General features: G+C 45.7%; 6 protein-coding genes across 10 annotated transcripts; 3 read left to right on the top strand and 3 right to left on the bottom strand.

Annotated features, from left to right (window-relative positions):
• Positions 1-208: 208 nt before the first annotated feature.
• LOC6727166 (protein unc-45 homolog B) lies at positions 209-3,651 on the bottom strand. The gene is made up of 3 exons (XM_016176297.3): positions 3,342-3,651; positions 1,992-3,284; positions 209-1,933 (listed from the first exon to the last, which is right to left on the bottom strand). The coding sequence occupies exons 2-3, from the start codon at positions 3,268-3,270 to the stop codon at positions 369-371; spliced, it is 2,844 nt and encodes a 947-aa protein (XP_016033656.1). The 5' UTR covers positions 3,271-3,284; positions 3,342-3,651; the 3' UTR covers positions 209-368.
• A 175-nt stretch (positions 3,652-3,826) lies between these two features.
• On the top strand, positions 3,827-4,750 carry LOC6727165 (dnaJ homolog subfamily C member 30, mitochondrial). The gene has a single exon (XM_002102522.4). The coding sequence runs from the start codon at positions 3,979-3,981 to the stop codon at positions 4,672-4,674; it is 696 nt and encodes a 231-aa protein (XP_002102558.1). The 5' UTR covers positions 3,827-3,978; the 3' UTR covers positions 4,675-4,750.
• Positions 4,751-4,888: 138 nt separating this feature from the next.
• LOC6727164 (probable 18S rRNA (guanine-N(7))-methyltransferase) lies at positions 4,889-6,025 on the bottom strand. The gene is made up of 4 exons (XM_002102521.4): positions 5,885-6,025; positions 5,784-5,821; positions 5,162-5,727; positions 4,889-5,100 (listed from the first exon to the last, which is right to left on the bottom strand). The coding sequence occupies exons 1-4, from the start codon at positions 5,921-5,923 to the stop codon at positions 4,913-4,915; spliced, it is 831 nt and encodes a 276-aa protein (XP_002102557.1). The 5' UTR covers positions 5,924-6,025; the 3' UTR covers positions 4,889-4,912.
• Positions 6,026-6,086: 61 nt separating this feature from the next.
• LOC6727162 (HEAT repeat-containing protein 5B) lies at positions 6,087-21,161 on the top strand. Of its 5 annotated transcripts, none has more exons than XM_016175818.3 (8): positions 6,087-6,225; positions 12,360-12,776; positions 12,836-14,476; positions 14,536-14,809; positions 14,938-14,970; positions 15,353-19,097; positions 19,878-19,898; positions 20,356-21,161. In XM_016175818.3, the coding sequence occupies exons 2-8, from the start codon at positions 12,439-12,441 to the stop codon at positions 20,679-20,681; spliced, it is 6,378 nt and encodes a 2,125-aa protein (XP_016033652.1). In that variant the 5' UTR covers positions 6,087-6,225; positions 12,360-12,438; the 3' UTR covers positions 20,682-21,161. The 5 variants fall into 5 exon arrangements, with proteins under 5 accessions (XP_016033652.1, XP_016033649.1, XP_016033654.1 ...); XM_016175815.3 differs by lacking the exon at positions 6,087-6,225 and adding an exon at positions 9,739-10,143; XM_016175820.3 differs by lacking the exons at positions 6,087-6,225; positions 14,938-14,970 and adding an exon at positions 9,739-10,143.
• On the top strand, positions 7,183-8,438 carry LOC6727163. The gene has a single exon (XM_002102520.4). It carries the CDS (start codon positions 7,415-7,417, stop codon positions 8,390-8,392), a length of 978 nt encoding a protein of 325 aa, XP_002102556.1. The 5' UTR covers positions 7,183-7,414; the 3' UTR covers positions 8,393-8,438.
• Positions 21,143-23,631, bottom strand: LOC6727160. Its single transcript, XM_002102517.4, has 3 exons — positions 23,109-23,631; positions 22,456-23,011; positions 21,143-22,345 (listed from the first exon to the last, which is right to left on the bottom strand). The coding sequence occupies exons 1-3, from the start codon at positions 23,568-23,570 to the stop codon at positions 21,195-21,197; spliced, it is 2,169 nt and encodes a 722-aa protein (XP_002102553.1). The 5' UTR covers positions 23,571-23,631; the 3' UTR covers positions 21,143-21,194.
• Between the last annotated feature and the right edge of the window lie 179 nt (positions 23,632-23,810).

Here is a 23,810-nt window from a genome sequence, read left to right as displayed (position 1 = left end):
GCCATAGGAAATGTAATGTCCACGGCATCCAATTGATAGCCCCACTGGCCATAAGCACATTCTAGGACAAATCCATATTTCACTCGAAATCATCGCAGCAATTAGGATTGGATAATTAGTCTGTATTAGTTAAAATAAAAAATCGCGTATTCAAGAAACAACTCAATAATATATTATTTTACCCACTAAAAAATAAAACAAACTACCATTAAAAACGAACTGTGTGAAATAAATTCGAACAATATTTATAAAACAGTTAAGTACATTTGATATTTTCAAGAAATAAGTTAAGTTTCGCGATGACACTGTGAGTAAGATAAAGAAGATGAAATGGAGGAGAAACAAAAGGCACTACAAGCGAATTTCGCTTAATCGTCGATAATCTCTGATATTTTGGCATTTTCGGCAAATACATCGGGGATCTCCGCATTGTCGGACCGCTCGATGATCCTATAACGCTCCGCCGCCGCCAGGCACTGGGTGGCCACCTCTCGGGCCTTGGCACGCGTGTCATCTGGCAGCTGCCCCAAACCGCTCAGCAGTTCCATAATGTCCGTCTCAAACAGCTTTTTGGCGATCTCCTCGCCAGCATTGATCATGTTTAGAATAATCACAATGCCACGATGCTGGACCGCCGGACTGGGATTGGCGATCAGAGTGTGCAGAATGTCCAGCCAGCTGGCGATGGCCAAGATCTTCTCACAGCACTTGACCGACACTGAAGTAATAATGGCCAGAGCTCCGGCACAAGCTGTAGCGGTCTCCTCGTCCTCATCCTCGCAGAGCAGCGCCAAGAACTTCACTCGGTCGTTATTGCCCTCGAACATTTTAATGACATCCTCACTCATAACCAGATTACACAGACACTGGGCAGCTGCACGGGTGAGGTAGAGATGGTCCTCCATCAGATAATACTCTATCTTGGAGACCCCCTGCTCCTTGATAATCCGCTGCCGCACGCTCTCGTTCATGCTGGCTAGATTGGTGAGTGCCATTAGCGACTCAAAGTTCTCCAGCGCTGTGCAGTCCTGTTGCAAAAGGTTCAACAAAGGACGGATTACATCCAGCGATCGCTGGCCACTGAAAGATACTTCCGGATTAATGGTTATGCCAATCCTGGCCAACGCCTGGGTAGCATGACGTTTTCCTTTCTCAGTGCCCTCAAGCGCCATACGAAGTAGCGCCTTAACGCCGCCTTCTTGGACCACCTTTCCTCGCAACTCTTTCAGTCCACAAACCGCATTTAAGACCCTGGCAATCAGCTCCTGTGAATTGTGGCTTTCCGTTTTGGCCAGTGCACAAAGAGCAGTTGTAATGCCCTCATTTGCCAGCACAGTAATGCGCTTATTGATAAAATCTACGTCGTCTAGCTCGTGCTCCTCCGGTATGTGTTGCTTAGCAAACTTGGCCAGTTCTATCATCTCAGGCAACATCTCCTGCTTCTCATACGCATTGCACAGATTCACAAAAGTGGTGACCACACCATAGAGACAGGACTGATTTCCACCGCGGGCCAAATCCATTAGAGCGTGAATGGAAGCCTTATCCTCAATAAGCTTCTCCTTACATTCAGCATCCAGTGTTAAATAAGCCAGACCATCGGCAGCCCAACGACGGATATCCTTATCCTTTCCAGGTTTGATTAAAAACCGACGGCATGCCTCCGCCAGCTTCAGGGCAGCTCCATCGCCAAATGGTCGGATGGCCGCATCCTGACCGCCGTAGCTACCCAGCTTGCAAAGACCCACCAGGGCGCGCACTCGAATACCGTCGTTCTTGGAGTGGTAAAGCCGCTTTAAGATGTCTACTCCCTGCTCACAAAGAGCCTTGGCCTTGTCCTTTTTAGAGGAAGCGGCGATTAAGCACTCACAGGCTACTCGCTGCTGCAGCTCATCGTCGGTCGTGGCCATAGCTAGAATCATCTGCAGTATTCCTGTTACAAATTTCGACCATTAATTTTTATTTTTTCTAAATCCAATAATATAACTCACCATCTCTGGCCACGACCTGATTGCCCACATCCAATGGACCGTTAAGCAGGGCAGTAATCGCAACAGTGACCCGCACCTTGGATTCCATATCAGGCGACAAAAGCTTGTCCTTGATATATTCGTCGATCTGGTCCGTGAACCTTGCCTTAGCTTCATCGTAGTACATGTTCTCATATATGCGGGCCAGACAAACGGAAGCAATTGTGGATGACGAGCCGGTGATATTCATTGCACTCTCGTACTTATAATCCTCCAGTTCGGAGCACACATCTAGCAGACGGCACAGACCCCTGATCTCTACCAGGCGTTCGGCCCATTCCAGAGCCGTGTAGTGGACATTCCTTGTTATAAGCTCAATAACGGCATCCCTAGCTGCTCCGGAAATCGTGCGATCCGTGATACTATAAACTAGGCATGTTAGGAGAGTGTCAATTTCCCGGTTGTTCCTAGAGCACAGCTCCTTGTCCGGCTTCGAATCGGGTTTGTTCTTAAGCCCAGACAAAGCGTTCAATATTGTTTGTAAACAAAACTGGGCGGTGGACACACAGTTCTCGTGTTTCTGGTCGAGAACCCGCATGAACCACGGCACTCCGAGTTCAGTTAAAACGCCCTTTGTACGCTCCACGCTATTTTCGCAAAGAGCTGCCACCAAATGCACCATATTCACATAAATGTCCTGATCCTTTTCCACCTTGGTTAGTGAGGCCACTTTGGCGATGCAATGTTCCTTGTAAAGCAGTTCAGCGCCAGTCTGCTCTTTGGCCAAAACAACTAGGTTATTGGCTGCCGCGCGACGCTTATCGATGGGCGTGGCCAAATCAAAAGTAAGATCCATCATCTGCTTGACTTTTGTGCAGGTCTTGGCATTACGGGCAGAGCGCTCTTCCACGACGACATGAAGCCTCTGGAGCATGGGCTGTACGGTTTTGTTGCCGGGATCCGCTTTAAACAAAGCGGTGGCGTCTTTGTAGGCTTCCTCGAACTTCTCCAGAGCCTCATACGCCTGAGCTCTACGGAACAGTGCCTTGGGATCCCCCGGAGCCGCTTTCAAAGATTCAGTGCAGTCCTCTACGGCGTTTTCATACTTTTCTAGCTTCAGATATGCGGCTGCACGATTCTTATAGAAAACCGGCAGCTCCTTGTGCTTAGAGCCCAACTTAATGGCTTTGCCATAGTGCACCACTGCCTCCTCCCAGCGGGAGGCCTTGAACGCCTCGTTGCCCTTATCTTTGAAGCTTCCTGCGTCGGACACTTCCTCGCTGTTGATGGTGTTTGTCATGGTTACACAATTTTCTGTATAAAAAGACAAAAACTATAGATGCAACTTCTTATTGATCACGGATGACTCACTATTCAGTTCGGTTTTGTGCCTTCTGGCCTAAATTTCGACCACCAGAAACTTCTCGATCGCTCTCGAATACACACAGATACAGTTGAAGACGTTTAGCGGGAAAATCAAGCACGCTGCGTGAGATAATTCAACCGGCTGCTGCCCTGTTCTATATATAAATAAAAATTGAGAAGACTCAAACCAAAATAGTTGCAACAGTTGCCATTCGCAGCGAAACGACCAAACAGCTGACTCGAACAGTGGAGCTTACGTTTAGCTTTTTTCATTATAGCCAAAACAGCTGACGAATTTTAACTTTATTAAAGTCTTAAATTATTAACTATGCAAGGGATTAAAAATGTTTTTCTGATATATCTGTAAAAACTTTTGTGATAATCGTTTATTTTGTAATTATTTTCAAAATCAATCTTTTATAAATTATCTATTTATAACTTAATCAATTTCAAGCCCTTTTTCCTCTTTCGGCTGATTTTTGCTGTACCTGCACCACTGGTTCAGCATACAATCGATCTATCGATAACAACGCTGGCGAGGGTGAACAAGTTCAAGTTCAAACAGCTGATTTGATTTGTTTTTAATTTTCATGTGATATAACGAAACCAAAACAAGTGAAGCGGGCGTAAGAACACATCCAAGATGTTCCAGCACAGCCCAATTTTGTGGCGACCTCTGCTCCTGCTTCGCGGACTCTACCTTAGTCAACGACACCAGATGAGCCACTACGACGCACTGGGAATCAGGCGTCAGTGCACGCAGAACGAAATCAAGGCAGCTTACTATAAGCTATCGATGCTCTACCATCCGGACAGGAACCAAGGAAGTGAGAGCGCAGCCAAGAAATTCCGGGAGATCAATCAGGCTTATGAGATTCTGGGAAACTATCGGCTGCGTCGACTTTACGACAAGGGAATCGTGCATACGGCGGGTGCCCAATATGCCCAAGATGTTCACGATGTAGCGGAACCCGTAGTCGAGGACGATGCGGAGACTAAGTTTTACAAGTCGCGTTTTCAGAAATCGCGTGTATCTGACTCTGAGGGTCGTACGCCCATCTATGACTTCGACGAGTGGTCCCGAAATCACTACGGTAAATCATTTGACCGAAGACAAGCCGCCCAGGCCAAATACGATCGAATTAAGGTGCAAAGGGAAACCAACAAGATATCAGGCCAGACTGACATGGTCCTGCTGGCCTTTATCTTTGCCGGAGTGGCCGTATACCTGATGTTCCTCGCCGAGAGCTCCTACGACACTCCCAAAAAGAAAGCGGAGGAACGACACAGACGCGATAAAGAAGAGCGAGAGCAAAAACTGGTTGGGAAGCAATCTTAGAATTCTCTAGTCCTCAGCGTACATAGACTTAAGTTAAATGAATTAAATTCGAAAGAATATATTTTTGTGAATAAGAGATGTGTCCGTTTTACTTCGGATGAATAGAAGCGGGACTCATACATATATAAACATTAAACGGAATCGTAATATCCTTAATCTGACTCAAGATCTAAAGCATATAGACAAAGCCGCCCTTAGAGATTAGGTCTGCCACTAATTTTAAATGTAAACACTTTATTCAAAATTTGCCGCTGCGCTTGCGTGCAGTGTACTTAGTATCAGGACGGGTTTCCAAACCCTTGCGACGTCGACGCTCTTTCTTGGCTAGGATCCAATCGCGGGATTTCTTTGGGGCTTTTCCCCGAGCCTCACGGCAAGCATCACGTTTCTTTATATAGTTTACACGACGTTCCTCTTCAGTTGAGCCTACAAAAGCAATGATGTGAAAGGTAATTATTATTTTTCTATAATAATTATTAATACTAACCCAAAGCCTGCGGCAGCTCAGCAGATCCTCCAGTCATGAGCACCAGGTAGTACTTCTTAGCCTTGGCAGAGTTTGGATAGTCGACAACCAATCCTCCGTAGAATCCCGCCTTCATGGCTTGCGAGGTGACCATCTCGATCTGATCGGAGTTCTCCGGATAAAATTGGAAGACAGCTCGCGCGGTACGTGTCAGACACGAGAACAAGGTGGTAAAGAACTTCAGGAGGCGCTTGTGCGGATTGTGATACGACTTGTCCGCATTGCAGAGCCATTGGAGGGCAGAGATCGAGATGGCGCCGTCGAAGGTGCCCGGCTTGAAGGGCATTCCCTCGCCCATGTCTCCCAGAATGACATCCCCAGCAACCTCGCGTTCCACGGCGATATCGAGCATAGACTTTGAAATATCTATGCCGATCCACATATGCTCGCTGTCCTCAAGAACGCTTCCTGAGAGTCCAGAACCACAGCCGATGTCCAAAATCAAGCGAGACTCATCATCATCCGGGAGCGCCAATAGTTCCAAGGCACGTTCAGCCATTTCCACTTGGATCTCAATGATGCGGGTGCTAAAAAAAATTGTGGTTCTTATGAGTTCGATCATTTATTTAACTAACCTACTCACTTTGTGGAATATTTCTTGGCCTCATCATCGTTGTAGAACTAAAGGAATACAAAATTACTGAGGGTTCACTTTATGGCCAGTACGTTATGGCGTATACTCACAATTTCTGGCGGTGCCGAATGCTCTGGTCTCCTGGCCATGTTTCCTGTATTATTTATCTGTAATTTACAAAGTTGTGCACAGAAATTCTGGAGCGTTTAGATAAACGAAAAAAAAGTAAACACACGTGCAATCAACAAACAGCTGTTTCTCATTCACATTGAAACGTAGGCAAATGTTTCGATTATCGCCATCGGCCAAAGTTATCGAGCTAGCCTACACAACACATATCGCAGCGCAGTGAAAATTCGTGAAAAATGCAATTTTTCCAGTAAACTAAAAGCAATAACCATGTGAAGAGTGTGATTTAAAGTGTAAACTTGTTTGTGCGCCAAGTAAAACGGTGAGTTGAGCCTGAAAGCACGTCGAAATTGAAAACAAAGCAACCATTTGCATGGGGCCAATTTGGGTGTGGGAGTGTGCCAGTGAAATTATTACCTGTGTGTGTGTGTGTATGGTTCTGACGCGTCAACAAATACACATGACACTATTAAGTGCTAATTGGCCAGGCGGAAGTGCAAAAAGTTTAGATGTGCGTGTGTGAGACCGTTATGCCTGTGCTAAAAAAAAACAGTGGCACAGTCTGCGTAGGAAACCCGTTATGCTTACTCGTTTACCTTGCTCCAATTTGCTCGAAAAAAAGCGAAAACTCATCTAGCCAGAAACACAAGAGCAACAACAACAGGTTAATGCTTCTCAAACAGCTGTTTGCCGGCTTCTCTTGCTCTCCTTTTTTGATCGACAGCGGTCATCAGTGGCTCTCAAAGTGTAACGCTTGCAAGTGATTCTTAAACTGCACCAAAGATGCATTTCATTTGATGTAAGTGCTTTTGTACTCCTTGCAAATAAATAAAGCACCCAAAATCAGGTTTATTTGCGGTTCGCCTGCTTTCTGTCTGTGTTTGTGCACACTTTGCATATTTATGACCAAACTGGTTCTTTTGGCAACGGAACATCTTTCACTCTTTCCAAGAACAACATTCTCCGCCAACAGTCGGTGGTTACAAAATTTACGCAACAAGCGGCGATCGCGGTCGCTGGCCTCTTCACTCAACGAGTTTGCTAAAACCCCCAAAAAAACGCAGGTGAAAAGATGAAGCCAAACACCGAAGCTATAAGTATGCTCAGAAATCATTTATGTTAAAGGGATGCATTCTTATTTATTTCATTAGGGCAAGTGAGATTTGAAACAGAAAAGCAAGAAGTATTGCTTTAATTACATTTTTTAATAGGAATAGATGATTATGATGATACTCACACTGATATAAAATCAATACAGATTAGTAGTAATCGTTTGCCCTAAAGATTTTTTTTAATATTTTCTGCGTATTGAAATACCTTTTGAAAGAGTATAAACTAAAGCCGAACCCGCTGTCACCCATTTTGGAAACCAGATACAGATACGGGGACAAAGACAGATACAGAGCCAACTACTGATGCTCGCTGGCTGCTGGGAAGAGTCGCTTCAGTTGAGTGCCTCCATTCCCCCAGAGCAAACCGTTCCCGCCAGAAGAAAGTAAGAAAAGCGAGAAATGCGCAGTGGGCTAACGCTTCGTCCAATGCTGGTGGTGCTTCTAGTGGGTCACCTAGTGGCTCCAGTGGCGCCGGCTAACCTACTGACCAGCTATCTGCCCGCCTCCATGCAGGCCTTGGCATACTATATTGATCTGCTGCAGTACGAGCCGCTATCCAGCACAACGGTGGAGCCTGCTTTTAGTGCGGATGATGAAGGTGTGGTATCCACCACTGCAAATCCGCGGCCATCTACACCGTTGCCCACGAGGATGAGAACCACTACCACAAGGCGACCGATTGGAGCAGGTGCGTCTGGATCTGGTGGCATGGGCTGGTGGCAACCGCCAAGTTGGTGGGAGACCCCGAAGAGAACATCCACTACCGAGAGACCCACATCGCCACCCACTGTGCCGCACCGTCCGGCAATTTTTGCACCAACTGCGCCGCCGGAAAAGTCTCTTGAGGGCAACGATCTATTTGCAGAAATCGAAGATGATGGCGACTTCGATAACCTGCCTTTGTCTTTGATCCGTGATATTCAAAGCGAGCGCTACGACTTTACCAACGATGTGGAGTCACTGGATAACTTTTTGCGTCTCTACGACGATAACTACGGACGGGCCGCTTTCGGTTCTGAGTCCGCGATGGATCGATGGAGCACCGCCTCGATAGCAGGCAAAAAGAGGGTTCCTCCCACCAAGCCCTATGTGGATTTCCTGCTGGTTTACGATCTGCTAAAGCGCGATGCCAAGGCGGCGAGTCTGAGCAAGTACGAGGGATATTCCGAGGATCTGCTGGTGGAGCTGCATGCCTTGTCACAGGTTTCGGCGGCCAGGCAATTGTATACTCTATTTAAAAGGATGCTGGACCGGGGCGATATCCAGCGCAGTGACGTGGTGGCCCGCGTGCAGGGAATCGCCAAAGATCTGGGGAATCCTAAAAGCCCCACCTCCAAGGCATTGACTTTTATTCCCAGCATGCAGTTTTTACCTTAAGCTCCTAGGATAAGTCGCAATAAAGTCGAGGGACCAACTGACCTTATGTTTGTGTGTGTATTTTGATAAATTCGAATTTTTGTTTTGGGGAATAGTTATCCAAAATCAGTTTGAAACAAGCGCTGATAAAATAGTATATATTATTTATTTGAGCACATTTTTTTTTAGAAATATTAGACAATGTACAAAGATTTGTTTATACATAATTTGTAGTACATTGTTGTTTTATTATTGGAGATTAATGGGGGCCTTGTGAAAGGTTTCTAACATTTTCAATAAAAATCGAAGCAACTATAACCCGATTTGTGTTCCCCCCTTTATTTTGTAGCTGTTAAATCAGCCTTGGAACTTATAGATTTGATTAATCTTGGGATTAATCTGTGAGTCGCGGGTTGAAATATAATTTGACTTGCTACTAGCGACGTATTCGCCCTAAATATTTTTTTTTTTTCGTCTTCATAAAACCTAAATAACCTCTTTTCAGTATCTGCTTTTTAGCAAATTAAGTATAGAACTTTTTTTTCTGATTGAATTTGAATTTGGGTCCGATTCTACATCAGTCGGCAGACCCTTTACGGCCGAAAGTGCCGCAGAAAGTGTTCTCTTAGGACAAAGAAAGCAGGACATTTATCGCAGGACACTCGCCCCTGGGGCCCCACTTCACCCTAGCACCGAATCGTCCAAACGACTTAACTGACACATTGACATAGTTCACGCCAATGCGGGTGTGTGCGGACATCGGTGTTAATGTGCCTAAAAGTCTATCACGGTGCAACCGGCTGCAAATTGTTGCTAAATCAGCTGCGATTCTAGTGTGCGACGTCATCGCCCGCTCTCTTCCGGCAGCACTTGCCACCCACTTGTACTCTTCTCAAACGTGCACCACAACGGGTGTTTTTCCCGTGTTCTTTGCGCCGCTCTTTGATTTTATTTTGTTTTGGTGCTCTCTCACTTTGAAATTTGTACATTTGCTTACTCGAACTGTGTATACACTTTTAGAGGCCGTTATCCAAGACCTAAAATATTTTGGAAATATTTGCAATGAGGAAGACACGTTCACAGTATTTTACCAAATGTTATTTTGATGTTTTCAACTATATTTTGTTGATTTCATTAAATAATAAATTAATAAAATACAAATTAATTCATTAATAAATGTACTCAAGGAAAATTCCATTCTATTCGTTGGGAAAGAAAGAAGAAAAAGATATATAAAGAACTGAACGAAGGGGGTGCCTAAAATTTGGCAAGAGCGATGTTATCTTCAGAAAGGGTATTAAGAGAGAGCAATTTTTTACTTGGTAGTTTGTGCTCGCCAGCGCTCTTCCATTTCATTTTGTTTTTGTACTCGGTGCGCGAAGCAAGTGTAAGCGGATCTGGTCTGGGCCTGCTTCTTTTCCAGAGTTGCGCCTGTAATCTCCTCTAATTCGGTTTTATTTTTTCGCCACTTAGTGACTTTTCGAGTGACAAGCTATTGAGGAATTAATTGTGCTAGTGTAATTGAATGCAAAACGGCAATAATACAAAAAAAATAAAAAAATCCACTGGGGCAGTTAAAAACTTGTGCTGAAAGTGCTTTTGTGGAAGAGTTATCGATTTGTGTGAAAGTTGCAGGCTGCTGCAGATTGGCGAGAGAAAAGGCGAAGAAAGTTTTCTGGAAATGTGAAGACACAGCAAATCACAACAATGGAAAACTTAAACTTTGCACGCACGCCGCAATTTCTGCGCAAAGTTATCTCCGAGGCGCGCAGGTAAATGCAGGAAGAAAACAAAAACAAAGCTGGAGGGTGGGATGGGCGAGGGGGGTGAAAAGTGGAAAAGTCAGCCACCACCACCACCACCACCCAAAAGAATTCACCACTCACCGGCGAACGAGTCACCCTAATGTTCCCGTATTGCACAGGACAAGTCTAGCCGGGATTTCAGTTTGTGGCTGCTTCTTGGTTTCTTTTCCCTCGCTGGGCTGCACCTTACAGGTTTTACTTGTTTTCCTCTTGTGGGCGGGAAAGTGGTCGCCAAGGGGGCGGTGCAGCAGCCCGACGGCGTCTTATGTAACTCGAGCCTGCAGACGTCAATGGTTCGGTGTCCTCACGCCAGAGGATTATTTCGCCTTGTGTGTACACACAGCGTTGAACAAAATAATAGCGCTGAAATACTCATTCATAATGTATTGTATCGAATATGAAATAGGGCATTAAATTTAGTCAGTGTTGCTTTAAAAACCAAAGAAAATACTCATCACTTTAGTAACATTTACGTCACTTTAGTAACATCACTTTAGTAACATTTACGTATTAGAAATATCTCAATGATGACTAGTAAATCTGTTTAAAATTAAACAAATCTCATTATTGCTAATCAGCCTCACAACAAAATCTTTAGTCACAGCAGGCTTAAGATACAATATTGTCAGTTAGCTTTTAAAACAGCATAATCTGATACCTAATTTCGCAGTGCTAGTTCCGCGACTGTTATTGTATGCATTATGAGAGTATGTGCCTTGTGCAACATGCCACACAAGCACTCGAGGCAAAAACCGCAAACAAAGACCAAAGACAACAAAGCAGAGAGAAGGAGCTGCAACGAACAGAAACCCCTTGGAACCAATAACCCCAAGGCACGACATACCCTTAAAAAGGCCGACAATTAGTCATAGGAAATTACACATACTCCTGACAAAAAATGTTTCACAAAATGAATGAAATAAGTCTGAAATCAGGCTGAGGACTAAATAACTCTTTTTGTAAGGATTCACAATACCTATAAATGACTCAAAAATGTTGCGTAACAAACTAACTAAGCGTTGACCATATATATTCCTTTAACTGTGCAGTCAACTAAGAATTAATATATGAAACTTAGACTAATAAAGGCACTTTTACATGACTGGATGTTTCCAGAAAAGCAATTACTGCATACGACCTTCCCGAGCACCATGGTGCTCCAACGCCCCCACCATTAAAATTGCAGCCCACCTCCCGTACATCCTTCCCATTGTCTTCGCTTACCCCATTACCCATAGCCGGCGGACATCATTTCGCACATTGCACACAAATGACGAGGACAAGAGTCGCCGCCGCCGCTTCGTACCCCTTTGATTTTCCGAAGGAAAAGTCTTTGTTTCGGTTTAATAATTTGGCTCCTCTTGACTTTGCCGCCATCTGTGTCAACGGGCGCTGCTATCGAGCCCAAGGCGACAGCTCTTTCCCGCACTTATCAAAGCTGGGTGGCAGTGAGAGTGGGTGTGTGGATAAAACAAGAAAATAGGGCGGTGGTGGGTGGGGGGTAGACTTCTTAGTCTCCCTACCAGAGCAGTTTCCGTTCGACGCTTGGCGGCGCATCGATACATTTGAATATGTTTCTGGGTTGACTTCATCACCGTCATCATTGCCGTATATATAGATTGAGTGATGCATACTTTTCCACACAATACCACGGGGAACTGCCGCGCTGCGCCCCTTCTCCACATAAATGTATATTCCGTAAAGTGATTGGTCTACTTATTAGTGGCAAGCTTTTAAGGCATATTTGCTTTGTTTAACGGACACAATTTCCAACGTTTCTGCTATAAACATATAAAGGCTTATATGTTTAATAATTACATTTAATAAACTCGTTTTCTTGGCAAATTTCTATCTATTTTATAACTATATGTACATATATGGCTTGGAAGAACTAGTGCTATTTTTCAAGTGACATACTTACGCATGTTCAATATATATTTGTTAGATATTGATATATACATTAAATGGATTTACCACTTAAAATAGTACAAAATAACAAAGCAAATTTTGAAATGTGATCAACAAATTGTAATCGATAATGCAGCTGTCCGTACTAGTAGACTCAAATGGCAAGGTCAAAGGCCGACCGATTCGTAGCGAACACACTCATCAACCATATGTTGCGTTTAATTGATGAAACATTCCGCAATTTTTATTGTTATTTTTTCTCGCTTGCTCTGCAGATCGTTTATAAACAGCGACCATTTTTCCGCCTCATCCGCGAGGGGACGCTCGGAAACCGAGGAGGACGCCATATCCGAAATGGAGCTGGCCCACACTTTGACCCTTAATGAGGATGCTCTCAAGCAGTTGCCCGAACACAAGCGGCCTGTGTTCGAGTTGGAATGGTTGCGCTACTTAGAGAAGGCCCTGCCACTGGTGTCCAAAGCGGAGATCAAGGCGAGCCAGAAGAAGCTAGTGCAGCAGCTCTCTGAACGAATCCAGGGTGCTCCAGGTCCGCCGATTCGTAAGCTCATTGCTAGCGCGTTGGCCACGCTATTCTCCGTCGGTGACACCTTCATGCTTTTTGACACCGTCAACGCCTGCAATGACATCCTGAAGAACAAGGACGACTCGCCCAGCTACTTGCCCACCAAGCTGTGAGTATATTGCATATATAAAAATATAAAAGTCGAAACTGAGTCTCTTTTATCCCAAGTGCCGCCATCTGCGTGCTGGGCTCGATGTATGAGAAGCTGGGTAGGATGATGGGCCGCACCTACGAGGATACGGTGCAGATCCTTATTCGAACGCTTCGCAACGCTGAGTCGCAGGCGCGGATTGAGATCATGCACACGCTGGAGAAGGTGAGCGCTGGCATGGGCACCGCCATTGCCAACGTGCACAAAGATATTTACAAGGCGGCCAAGCATTGCCTGTTGGACCGAGTTATGGCTGTTCGAGTGGCTGCAGCCCGCTGCATTCTCAAAATGATATACAGTGCTCCATTCCTGTACCAGACGGAGCTGGAAAGCCTGGGAACATTGTGCTTCCGAGCCTTCGACGGCAGCAACTATGAAGTGCGATGTGCGGTAGCTCAGCTGCTGGGAACACTTCTGGCCTATACTCAACAACTGGCAGAAGCCGCAACAAGCAAAAAGAAACAGGGACAAGCGGTGGCTATACAAGCGGCCAAGGGAGCTACACAACGTTTGGTTTCCTTGGATGAGGCTCTGGGCATTCTGATGTCAGGTTTCCTTCGTGGTGGCGCCTCTTTCCTCAAGGGCACCGGAGAGATTATCAAAGGCAGCTCAGGAGTCAACCGTGAGGTTCGAGTTGGTGTAACGCATGCATATGTGGTTTTCGTGCAATTCATGGGCAGCGTTTGGTTGGAACGACAGTTAAGCACGTTTCTGGCTCACGTTTTGGATCTGGTGGCCAATCCAAAGGCAGCGTGCTCCCACGTGGATGCAGTTTATTCACGGAAATGCATCAGCTTTATACTCCGATCAACAATTGGCAAGATGCTAGGCGAAAAGGCGCAGAGCGCTGCCTGCAAGGAACTGGTCCATCTGGTAGCCAAACAGATGAACTCAATTGACTTTAATCCGGAGAACGCCAAGGATTCTAATCAAGAAACACTGTTCAGTCAGCACCTGCTGGTGTGTGCCCTTCAGGAATTGAGTTCCCTACTTATTGGATTAGGAACCACGGCACAGAACTTGTTGGGAGATCAATCCCTGCAAGCGATCGATGCCACCTGTGCCGTTTTGGTACATCCCTGCGCCGCTGCCCGTTTAGCTGCCGCTTGGTGCTTACGATGCGCTTGTGTGGCGGTTCCTGGGCAAATTACGCCACTGATTGATCGCTTTGTGGAGGCCATCGAGCAGATGCGATCCTCGCCAGAAGCAATGGCCGGATATAGCTGCGCTTTGGCGGCAATTTTGGGAAGCGTTCGGTACTCGCCTTTGGGCATACCCCACACAAAGGGAAAGGTTGTGTTCAACTGTGCGGAAGAACTGCTGCGATCTGCTTCCCAGAATAGCCGCATGTCGCTGCACCGTACCCAGGCCGGCTGGCTATTAATTGGAGCTATAATGACTTTGGGATCGCCGGTAGTAAAGGGCTTGCTGCCGCGGATGCTGCTACTGTGGCGGAACTCTTTCCCCCGGTCCAACAAAGAGCTTGAATCGGAAAAGGCGCGCGGCGATGCCTTCACCTGGCAGGTGACGCTAGAGGGCAGAGCTGGAGCTCTTTCTGTAATGCACAGCTTCTTGCTTAATTGCCCGGATCTGCTGAACGAAGACATAACCAGACGACTACTCACCCCCATCGAAAGCGCCCTGGCCATGCTGGTCAAGTGAGTTTCATCTTTAACCTGCAGTTTATCAGTCCCGCTTATTGATACTTTTTTTCCAGCTTGGCATCTGTCCTGAAGAGCTATGGAACCCAGCTAAAGGCTCCGGCAGCTATGGTGCGGCTTCGTCTCTTTGAAACGCTGACTCTGCTGCCGGCTAATGCGCTAGAGGCCTCCTACACGCATCTTCTTCGCATGCTCGTCTCGGAGTTTACTCTTTCGGATAACGCGGCCAACACTACGAACTCATTGTTGCGGACGCTTTGTCATGGTGATGATTCGATCATATTGGGCACCTGGCTGCAGGAAACTAATCATCGCACCATTGAGGATCAGGTGGGTTTAATTTGGGAGCTTAGGTATATCTTCCTATACATGTGTGTGTACGCTCAACCAACTGTCTATCCGCGAACCCCAATTCACTGTTTTTCCACCCTTCTCTCTATAATTGTGCATATCCAAAGATGGAGCCCAATCGCAAAGTCGATGGCGAGCATGTAAGTGGAGTGCAATATCTGCTACCAGTGTTTGTTTCGAGTTCTATTGAGTGGTTATATCTTACCTTATATTTATTACTCAACATATCGGAATTAATTTTGATTCTTATTTGAGCATGAATTTAAATGTTGAAAATTGGATAAACTTCCAAGTGTGTTATTCTATTTTCTTTAGTAAGCGTATTTGTTGTTAATCTTCTAAAAATGTTTTCAGCCGTTTCATTTTTGCTGAGAAAATCATTTCAGCATCGATTTTGTTGCTTTTTGTTGCATGCATGAATTTTGTATAGTTAATTTGAATTATCTTATTGTCATAAGTGGTTACTAAGATAAACTGCAGATTAATAAGTAGCATTACTAATTAAAACTTCGTTGTTTTTAGCTGCAACCCAATAGCGCCGCGGGATCTGGAGCTTTAGAGCACGATCCATGCTGTCTGTACCGTCCCAGTTGGTCTGCCCAAGGCAATGGATCCAGTTCGAATAGTTCATCAGGAACATCTACTGGTGGAAGCAACGGCGGTGGAGGAAGCAACATCCAGCAGATCAGCAAGGCACAACAGTGTCCAGGACCATTGCCACTCGGAGTAGCAGTGATCGATATGGCAGTGACTCTGTATGGAACCATCTTTCCGAAAGTGGCAAACAAGCATAGGCTTCAAATGCTGGAGCACTTTACTGAGTGCATTCGCCAGGCCAAGAGCAGTCGCCAAGAAGCCGTCCAAATGAATATCTTTACGGCTCTGCTTTGCGCTCTAAAAAATCTGACAGATAGCAAGACAAGCCTTGGCCAGGAAGATGTTCGAAAGAGTGCCACGGCATTGGTAGTTGCTTCGTTGACGAGTGCCAACTCTACCATACGTTGTGCGGCTGGAGAGGCCTTGGGTCGATTAGCCCAGGTTGTGGGAGATTCTCATTTTACCGCGGAGTTGGCTCAAAATAGTTTTGATAAACTAAAATCCGCCAGAGATGTGGTCACAAGGACTGGACATTCACATGCACTGGGCTGCCTGCATCGCTATGTGGGTGGCATGGGCTCGTCGCAGCATCTGAGCACCAGTGTATCTATCCTTCTGGCCTTGGGTCAAGATAGTGCATCGCCAGTGGTACAGGCTTGGTCGCTGTATGCTCTAGCGCAGATTGCCGACTCTGGAGGACCAATGTTCCGCGGCTACGTGGAGGCAACTCTGACGCTGTGCCTGAAACTCCTACTTACCGTACCCCACGCTCATGTTGATGTACATCAGTGTGTGGGCCGCGTAGTCAATGCTTTGATCACCACCGTGGGACCGGAGTTGCAAGGAGGAGGCGGCGCAGTGGCCAGCATGAGAGGATCATTCCTCTGCTCAGCAGCCCTTCTTCAATCACACTCGGATCCTCTTGTGCAAGCTGAGGCTATTGGCTGCCTGCAGCAGCTACATCTTTTTGCCAGTAAATCTCTGCAACTAGAGGAGTTGGTACCCACGCTGGTTGGAATGCTAGCCTGTAACTATTTCATACTTCGCAAGGCCTCAGTTTCCTGTCTCCGGCAGTTGGCCCATCGGGAAGCTAAGGAAGTGTGTGAATTAGCTTTAACTATTAACGCCGAGCAACTTCCCGATTTGGTAATTACGGAGTATGGACTTCCAGGACTGCTTTTCTCACTGCTCGACACCGAAACGGATGCCGAGATGCTGAGAAACATTCACGATACACTTACATCAATGCTCCAAATGCTGGCTGCAGATAATCTCAGCTCCTGGTTGAGTCTTTGCAAGAATGTGTTAACCGTTGCTGTGGAAGGAGGACTAAATGATGATCCCGCTGCTGGGGAACAAAGCAAGAGCAAGGAGGCTGGTGGAGAAGATGATGAAGAGGACGAGGAGGAAGAGTATGCTGATGATGTAACAGAATATAGAGCAGAGGAGAACACATCCACCCATCCGGCAGTGCAGCCAAGGTGGCCCACTCGTGTTTTCGCTGCCCAGTGCGTACGACGTATCATAGCCAGCTGTGAGGCTGCCAGTTCAGTGCACTTTGATCTCCTGCAGGCTAAGGAACAGCAACTCATTCGTTCTCGTGGAGATTACCTTATCCTCCATTTGGCGGAACTTATTCGAATGTCCTTTATGGCCGCCACCTCGGACTCGGATCAATTGAGATTAGAAGGATTGCGCACTCTGCAAGAAATAATCGATCGATTCGCTAACGTTCCAGAACCGGAGTTCCCTGGTCACCTACTCTTGGAGCAGTTCCAGGCTCAGGTGGGAGCTGCTTTGCGTCCTGCTTTTGCGCCGGATACCCCTTCTCATGTGACGGCTGCTGCTTGTGAAGTTTGCTCAGCGTGGATTGGATCTGGAGTGGCTCGCGACATAGGGGATCTAAAAAGAGTTCACCAGCTGCTGGTCAGTTCCCTTGATAAGCTTTCCTCAAAAACCAACAGCACTCAGTTGTATAACGAATCCATGGCTACTTTGGAGAAGCTAAGCATCTTAAAGGCGTGGGCAGAGGTTTATATTGTGGCCATGATAGGAAATGGAAAGGCTCCGGCTTCCCTACTGAATCTCCAATCCCAACAGTCCGGCTTACAATCGTTAACCAATCTTGAAACGGACTCGGATGTTCCTGACAGTAGGGGTGAAAGTCTTTTAGGATTAGTGCAACCTGAGCTTCACAATCTTTCAACACACTGGCTGAGTGCTATGAAGGATCACGCATTGCTGCTTCTACCTGCGGAGTTCCAATCCCAACTACCACACGACGGAGGAGCCTTTTACACCACGGACACAATTAATTCGTCAAAACCACATTACATGACCAGTTGGCCGCCCATCCTCTATGCCTCCGCACTATGGTTAAGGGATGAAGGATTCGCCCGTCATCTAGACACGAGTGAAGCCGCAGCGGAATCCAACAATAATCAGATCACTCACGGATCTTTGTCAGCGGATCGCTTCCATATGATCTTCGGTATTTGCATGGAGGCACTCTGCAGCATGAGAAGCTCAGAAAGGCCGAGAAACATTGTGAGCTGCCTTCGCTCACTGCACAGCATCTTTGATTCTGATTGGGCTAGGAGACAGTTGGTCAAGGATCGGGCTTTAACCATTGAACTCTGTCATGTTCTACATCGTCAGATACTGACGAGAGATGAATTACTCGTACAACTTTTGTGCGTGGAAATTTTGAAGCAAACAATCCGCGCTGCTAGGGAAGATTTAGAAAGGAAACGGGACGATAATGCAAATTCTGAGGACGGAAAGGGTGGAGAGCGACATGGAGAAGATGATTCTATGCAGCCAGGAAGCTCGCATGTCTACGCCGTTCTGGAGGTTTGTCTTTGCCTATTTGTTCGCCAAATACCTACGATGAATCCCACGAGGCAGGGAGCTGGTGGGTCCGGCTTGCAGCTGGACTTTGCCTATGCCAAAATGGCCACTGGCTCGTCATTCTTCTCGGTGCTGGGCGATGAAAACGGCCTGCTAGTAGCCAGCGGACTGCAGTGCGTCGAACAGTTACTGGACTTGTGTACTCCCAAAGGTGCCCTTGCAATCCTGCCCACCGTCCTGTATATGACAACCAGTATCGTTAAGGAAATCGCCAACAAGTCGGCCATAGATAGTACTATCTTGGCAAATACTTGTGCTGTGAAGTCTGCCCTGCAGTGCTTGCGATCCGTTTGTGTCCACAAGTGGGCTAAAGTAGAGGAGACAACCGAGGAATGGCAACAGTTACTTCAAAGTGCCCTGGCCACCATTGTGGATCTCACCAAAACGGCAGGCGATAACGACGAAAGGAAAGTCGACGAGGTCACTATGCTGCTGGCCATCACTGTTTTCATCCTACATACGCCCGCCTCCGTTGTGGCTACCCCTTCATTGCAATATCCCTGCATTAATCACTTCCGGCAGTGCCTGCAGTCGGAGAACCTCTCCGTGAAGCTGCGCTGCATCGAGACCACTCGATCGATCTTCGCTCGGGCCGAATTGAAGACGGCAACACCCTACATCCACGCACTCGCGCCTAGGATAATCGAATCGTTGTATGCGGAGTCCAGCAAGGTGCCCACAAGCGAACTGGAGCTACAGGTCACCCTGGAGAGCATCGTTACCGTGGAACAGCTTATAGACTTGTCGGAGCCGCAAAACCGTAAGTAACTGGGTGTACTTAAAAATCATTCAGCGTGGTCTTTCTTTAAATCTCGGGGTACTCCTGTTTGAGAAAGAATACTTTTACATATAACCTTAAGAACATGTTTTCGTTTGTGGATTATTACTGTGTATTACTGGATTAAATTATTATAACTTTGAATTTAGGAGGGATATATTTCGCAATTATAATTCACGGAAAATAGTGAAAAGTATGAAAAAGGTAGTAGAAAGCGTTTTCGGCTCTATAAAGTATATAAATTCGTTTTCAGTATCACAAGCCGAATCGACCTGGCCATGTCCATATTTTTTAAATTTCTTCTTCGCACTTTTACTAGATGGAGCAACGGATATTTAATAGTCCAGAAACTCGACTATGTCATAATAGAAGGATTGGAATAATAAAAGGGATGACTAGAAAGTTTGAAATTTGACATAGCTTTTATTTGGTGCAGGAGTACCCCATTTTAGAATATAGTTCATGGCAGTACCCCCTTGCCCGCCTTTATAGTTGAAACACTCCCCTTTCCAACTTAACTTGTGCATAGCCTTTGCATTTGCCATTAGGCTGTTCTGTCGCATCGATCTGTTTTCCTCGAATATATCTTCGATCGCAGCCAAAGTATTGGTTAAGTACATTCATTTTAAACTTCACACGATGGGAAAAGAAAACGAAATACGTTATTATATATTTGCTCTTTTCTCTGTCTTCTCTTTTTATCAACTCACAAATCATTTACAAAACACTAAACAAAAAATAAAAAAAAAAAAAAAACGTTAGGAAACATGAACTTGCTACAAGGTAAATAGAAGAGCTCGATCATTAACTCACATGTTTCATGTCACAAAAGCGTTTCATAAATACAAGGCAGTTAAAGCGTAACACTTAAAGTTTTAATTTGTTAAAAAAACACGCGTGGTAAATTTACTACATTGTCATTGGTCTACTAATTGGAAATGGAATTGTTTTTCTACCACTAAATATGAACATTCTATTCGTTTTTTAATTTATGTTATCTTAACTGCCTTGTAGCCATGAATTGCAACGTTTATTGCACACTCAATGTTTTTCAATGCACCAATCCATAGCATAGTTCCTAGTTCTTGTTGTCAATGAAGATTACGCTTTAAATGTTGCACGTATGAAGTAAAAGTACGGGATGGCGCGACTTGTCCATCTCTGTGAATTGATGTTCCGTTTAGCGAGCCCTTAAACTTAAGATTATAATATTAATTGTTTGCTTGTCCACACTTCACAGATATCCAAATGCTGACTCTGTTGGTCCCTGTGCTCATTGGCTTCCTAGCGGAACCCAGTCGACTCCGGACGCTGCCAAAGTATCAACGGCAGCTGCACGACCAGGCGTTGCAGTGGCTACTGAAGATCGGTCCGAAATATCCGCAGGAGTTTAAGACCCTAATGGGTCAAACACCGGAACTGCGACAAAAACTAGAAGCGGCCATTCGCAGCCAACAGCAGTCGATTAACATTGCCCAAAAAGCAAGCGAGGCGCAGAGGAACCTGCTGGCCAAGCCGCAGAAGCCTACGATCAAGCTGAAGACGGATTTCAGTAACTTCCAATGAGCGCCTCCTCCGGGAATCGAACAAAATAATCCGCAAGCTGCTATTGCTATTATAAAAATGCTTTGTAATGCATTGTTACCGCATGTACAATAGGATGGATCGGTTCTTTTTATATTGAAAATAAGGTTTAGACAATTTTGCTCTAATAACTAAACATCCGAGATAAAGGTTACATTGTGAAAGGATTGTAAAACGGCAACTGAAATATACATTAGTTCTTTTGACTGCTTGTGTATTAAATTGTTTCGTTTTGCAGGGCGTTTTGCTATAAATATACCTTTTTTCAAACCTAAGCAATATTTTTAAACAACATTCAGAAAAATGAGCCACCCTAATGCACATCGGTCCGGCATTTGATTTTGCTGTATGTGAAATACATTAAAAGTACCTACAAGTTTATAAATTATTTGTTAGCCATTGTAATGAACTATTATATAACGCGATATAAAGTAAAAAAAATATAAACTTTTAAAGCTTTAATTAATCAATATGTACATATTTACTTAATAGTTCCTATGAAACTATATATTCCATTTCCACTTCCTGCTTGACTGTATTTATCACTTCATCCTCGCTAAGCGGCTCGGATTTTAGATCATTCTGTGTTGCCGGCTCTGGATCGATTAAGTCAACATGTGTACCCAGTTTTGCATAATCGGGTTTGGGGCGTGGTAAAGAAACTAATGCTGATGGTAAGTCGGTAAAGAATTGTGATTCCAAGCGGCTGAGAAGAGTGGTGCGATAGAAAAGAGCTCGCAACCGCTTGCGGAAAAGCTGGATGGGTGGTAAAGATTCATTATATTCGAAGCTACGTGCTTCCGCCTCCTTCTTGCGACAATCTCCGGAGAGTATGCATAAGGCCCGAAACCCCATCATCGTTGACCAGTTGGGTGGCAAAAGTGGGCTCTTCAAATCACCTTCCTCGTCCGGAAGGTTTCGGATCATGCTGTTATAGCACTTAAGCACTTCATTTGGCATAAATATGTTTTGTAAGAGCGATGGTCGAATTGGTGGCTTATATGCAAGAGCTCTGATCACGTAGGCAAAGTTATAAACGTCTTTTGGAACTGGAAAAGTTTTTGGAGCGCTCAGCGTCATATTGTAACCAAACTTAAAGAAGTTGCACAGCTCTTTATCAACTTTCGTAAGTCTTGAGAAACTCTCTGCCTGTGGCTCGATCTTAGCCTTCTTCGACTTGGGTCTTCGCACCCGAGTTCCTTTCGGGCGCTCGTCATTAACTAATGACTCAGGGTCATCTTGCCACTCTCGCAAACGCTGCGCCCAATTATCAGAGTTAACCGAGGACACCTTTTTCGATCGGCGGCGTGGCAGGTCTTCTACATTTGCATTGGGATTTTGTTCAAGGAATTTCTTGATGACCAGAAAGCGCGTTCGACAGCTGGTCCGCGTGTGATTGCCCAAGAACGTGGCACAGTTCAGCCACTGGGAAGCCCCGTATTGCGTTACGAAGCCCATCAGCCGTCTGTCGTCCTGAACGGACCAGGAGTCGGTCTTGTTGCGCTGTGCCAGTACATTGTGGTAGCGAGTTCGGAGTTGGGTTAACGACCGGTTTGGGAAAAGAGAACGTGGAAAACAGTGAAACTTTCCATTGTACTCTTCAACGGCGGCGAACAGCATCATGTCCTCCTTGGTAGTGAAGGGTTCTGAAGTAGCATGCGAAAATTAATTAGTGTTGAGGGAAAAGGCCGAAAGAACTCCGTCCAAAAGGAGCGAAATAATAAATGAAAAATTATGCTATATATTTGGTACCCACCGTGACTGATGCTAGGATGTAACACGTAGTAGTAACGACCAATCAGCGTCGATTTGGACTTATCCGGGAAGTACTCCACGACTTTTTTCCAGTTAATTACGCTGTTTGCCGTATTCCTATCAACGATCGCCCGTAATTTATCGTTGTCCTCATCGCTCCAGCGGTGGCTGTTCTTTGGCTCCATCAGAAAACGTAGGGCGGTATGAAAGCGTACGAAGCACTGATAGTCAGAACGTCGGTCTAGCGACGCGGCTATCAGCTCCCAGTTCTGCATCCTGTTTGCATTGGCCACCGCCATCAAAGTTTCGTCCTCCTCGGGTGACCAATTGTCTCGCCTGAGATTTGGTGTTAAGTAGACCCTCCACATTGCCTCGCAGCTATACGGAGAGTGCCGATATTCCAAGTCCAGGGTGCTGATCTGGTTCCAGTCGATGCTAAAGCTACTATCCGCAGATGCCAGCAGACTTACCAGGGTGCTTAAGTGCCGCTCGATTGGCTTGCGCTTCAGACTACCGCTGGGCAACGCATTCGTACTGTGGGCCCTATGGTCCAGTAACTGAGAATTAAGATTTTTATAAAACAGGATATTAGTTTTCATTGCTATTAAATGGGTATTTGGCAATCAATCTGAACCACTCGAAGGGTCCACTCACCTGTTGTTTTATACCCATTATCAAATTTTTTTTGTCCAGCAATGTCCATACGTGCCTGGAGTGCATGTCAAAGTCGGTGGGAAACATCTCCGTGTGGCACCGCGCCTCGTAATCCTCGTTGTTAGGACAGCTTCGGCCATCGATGTCTCGGAAAAACAGGTTACCCTTGAAGCGAAACGTGCCCTTTCTCAAGATCGCCCCGCTACGATTGAGGGAATGCGGGCCGAAATGGGAACGAGGTCGCAGCCGGCGCACCAGGATGTCCTCGTTCCGGGAGAAGCGGGCCCTTACTACTTGTAACATGGCCAGAATTTTGGTCCGCACTTGCATGAGCCGGCGCTGGAGCTCCTGATTCAGTTGCAGTGCATTGGCGGCGCTCGGCTCCGTTGTGGTCTGCAAGAGGGCCGAAATCTCCTCCAAAAGCTGCTGCTGGCTTATCCGCAGATCATCGACATCGTCCATTGCTCGGTTTGTTTTGTTTACATTGCCTTCGACTTTAGCGATGAACTATTCCCGGCATCAACTATCGATAAAATCGTTGCAATGGTCGGACTGTATTGAGCCTATTAATACCCTGCAAATTAAGTAACATAGAGCATCAGATAGGAAATGGCTGTAGGATTATTGGATCTAAAATAGATATAGACAAAATTGATATCATAACTCTCATTTTTCGTCCTTATTTATTCCCAGAAACATAGA

The sequence above is a fragment of the Drosophila simulans genome, chromosome 3R (genome assembly GCF_016746395.2).
Source record: "Drosophila simulans strain w501 chromosome 3R, Prin_Dsim_3.1, whole genome shotgun sequence".
Taxonomy (NCBI): Eukaryota; Metazoa; Arthropoda; class Insecta; order Diptera; family Drosophilidae; genus Drosophila; species Drosophila simulans.
This window is presented reverse-complemented; position numbering and strand designations above follow the sequence as displayed.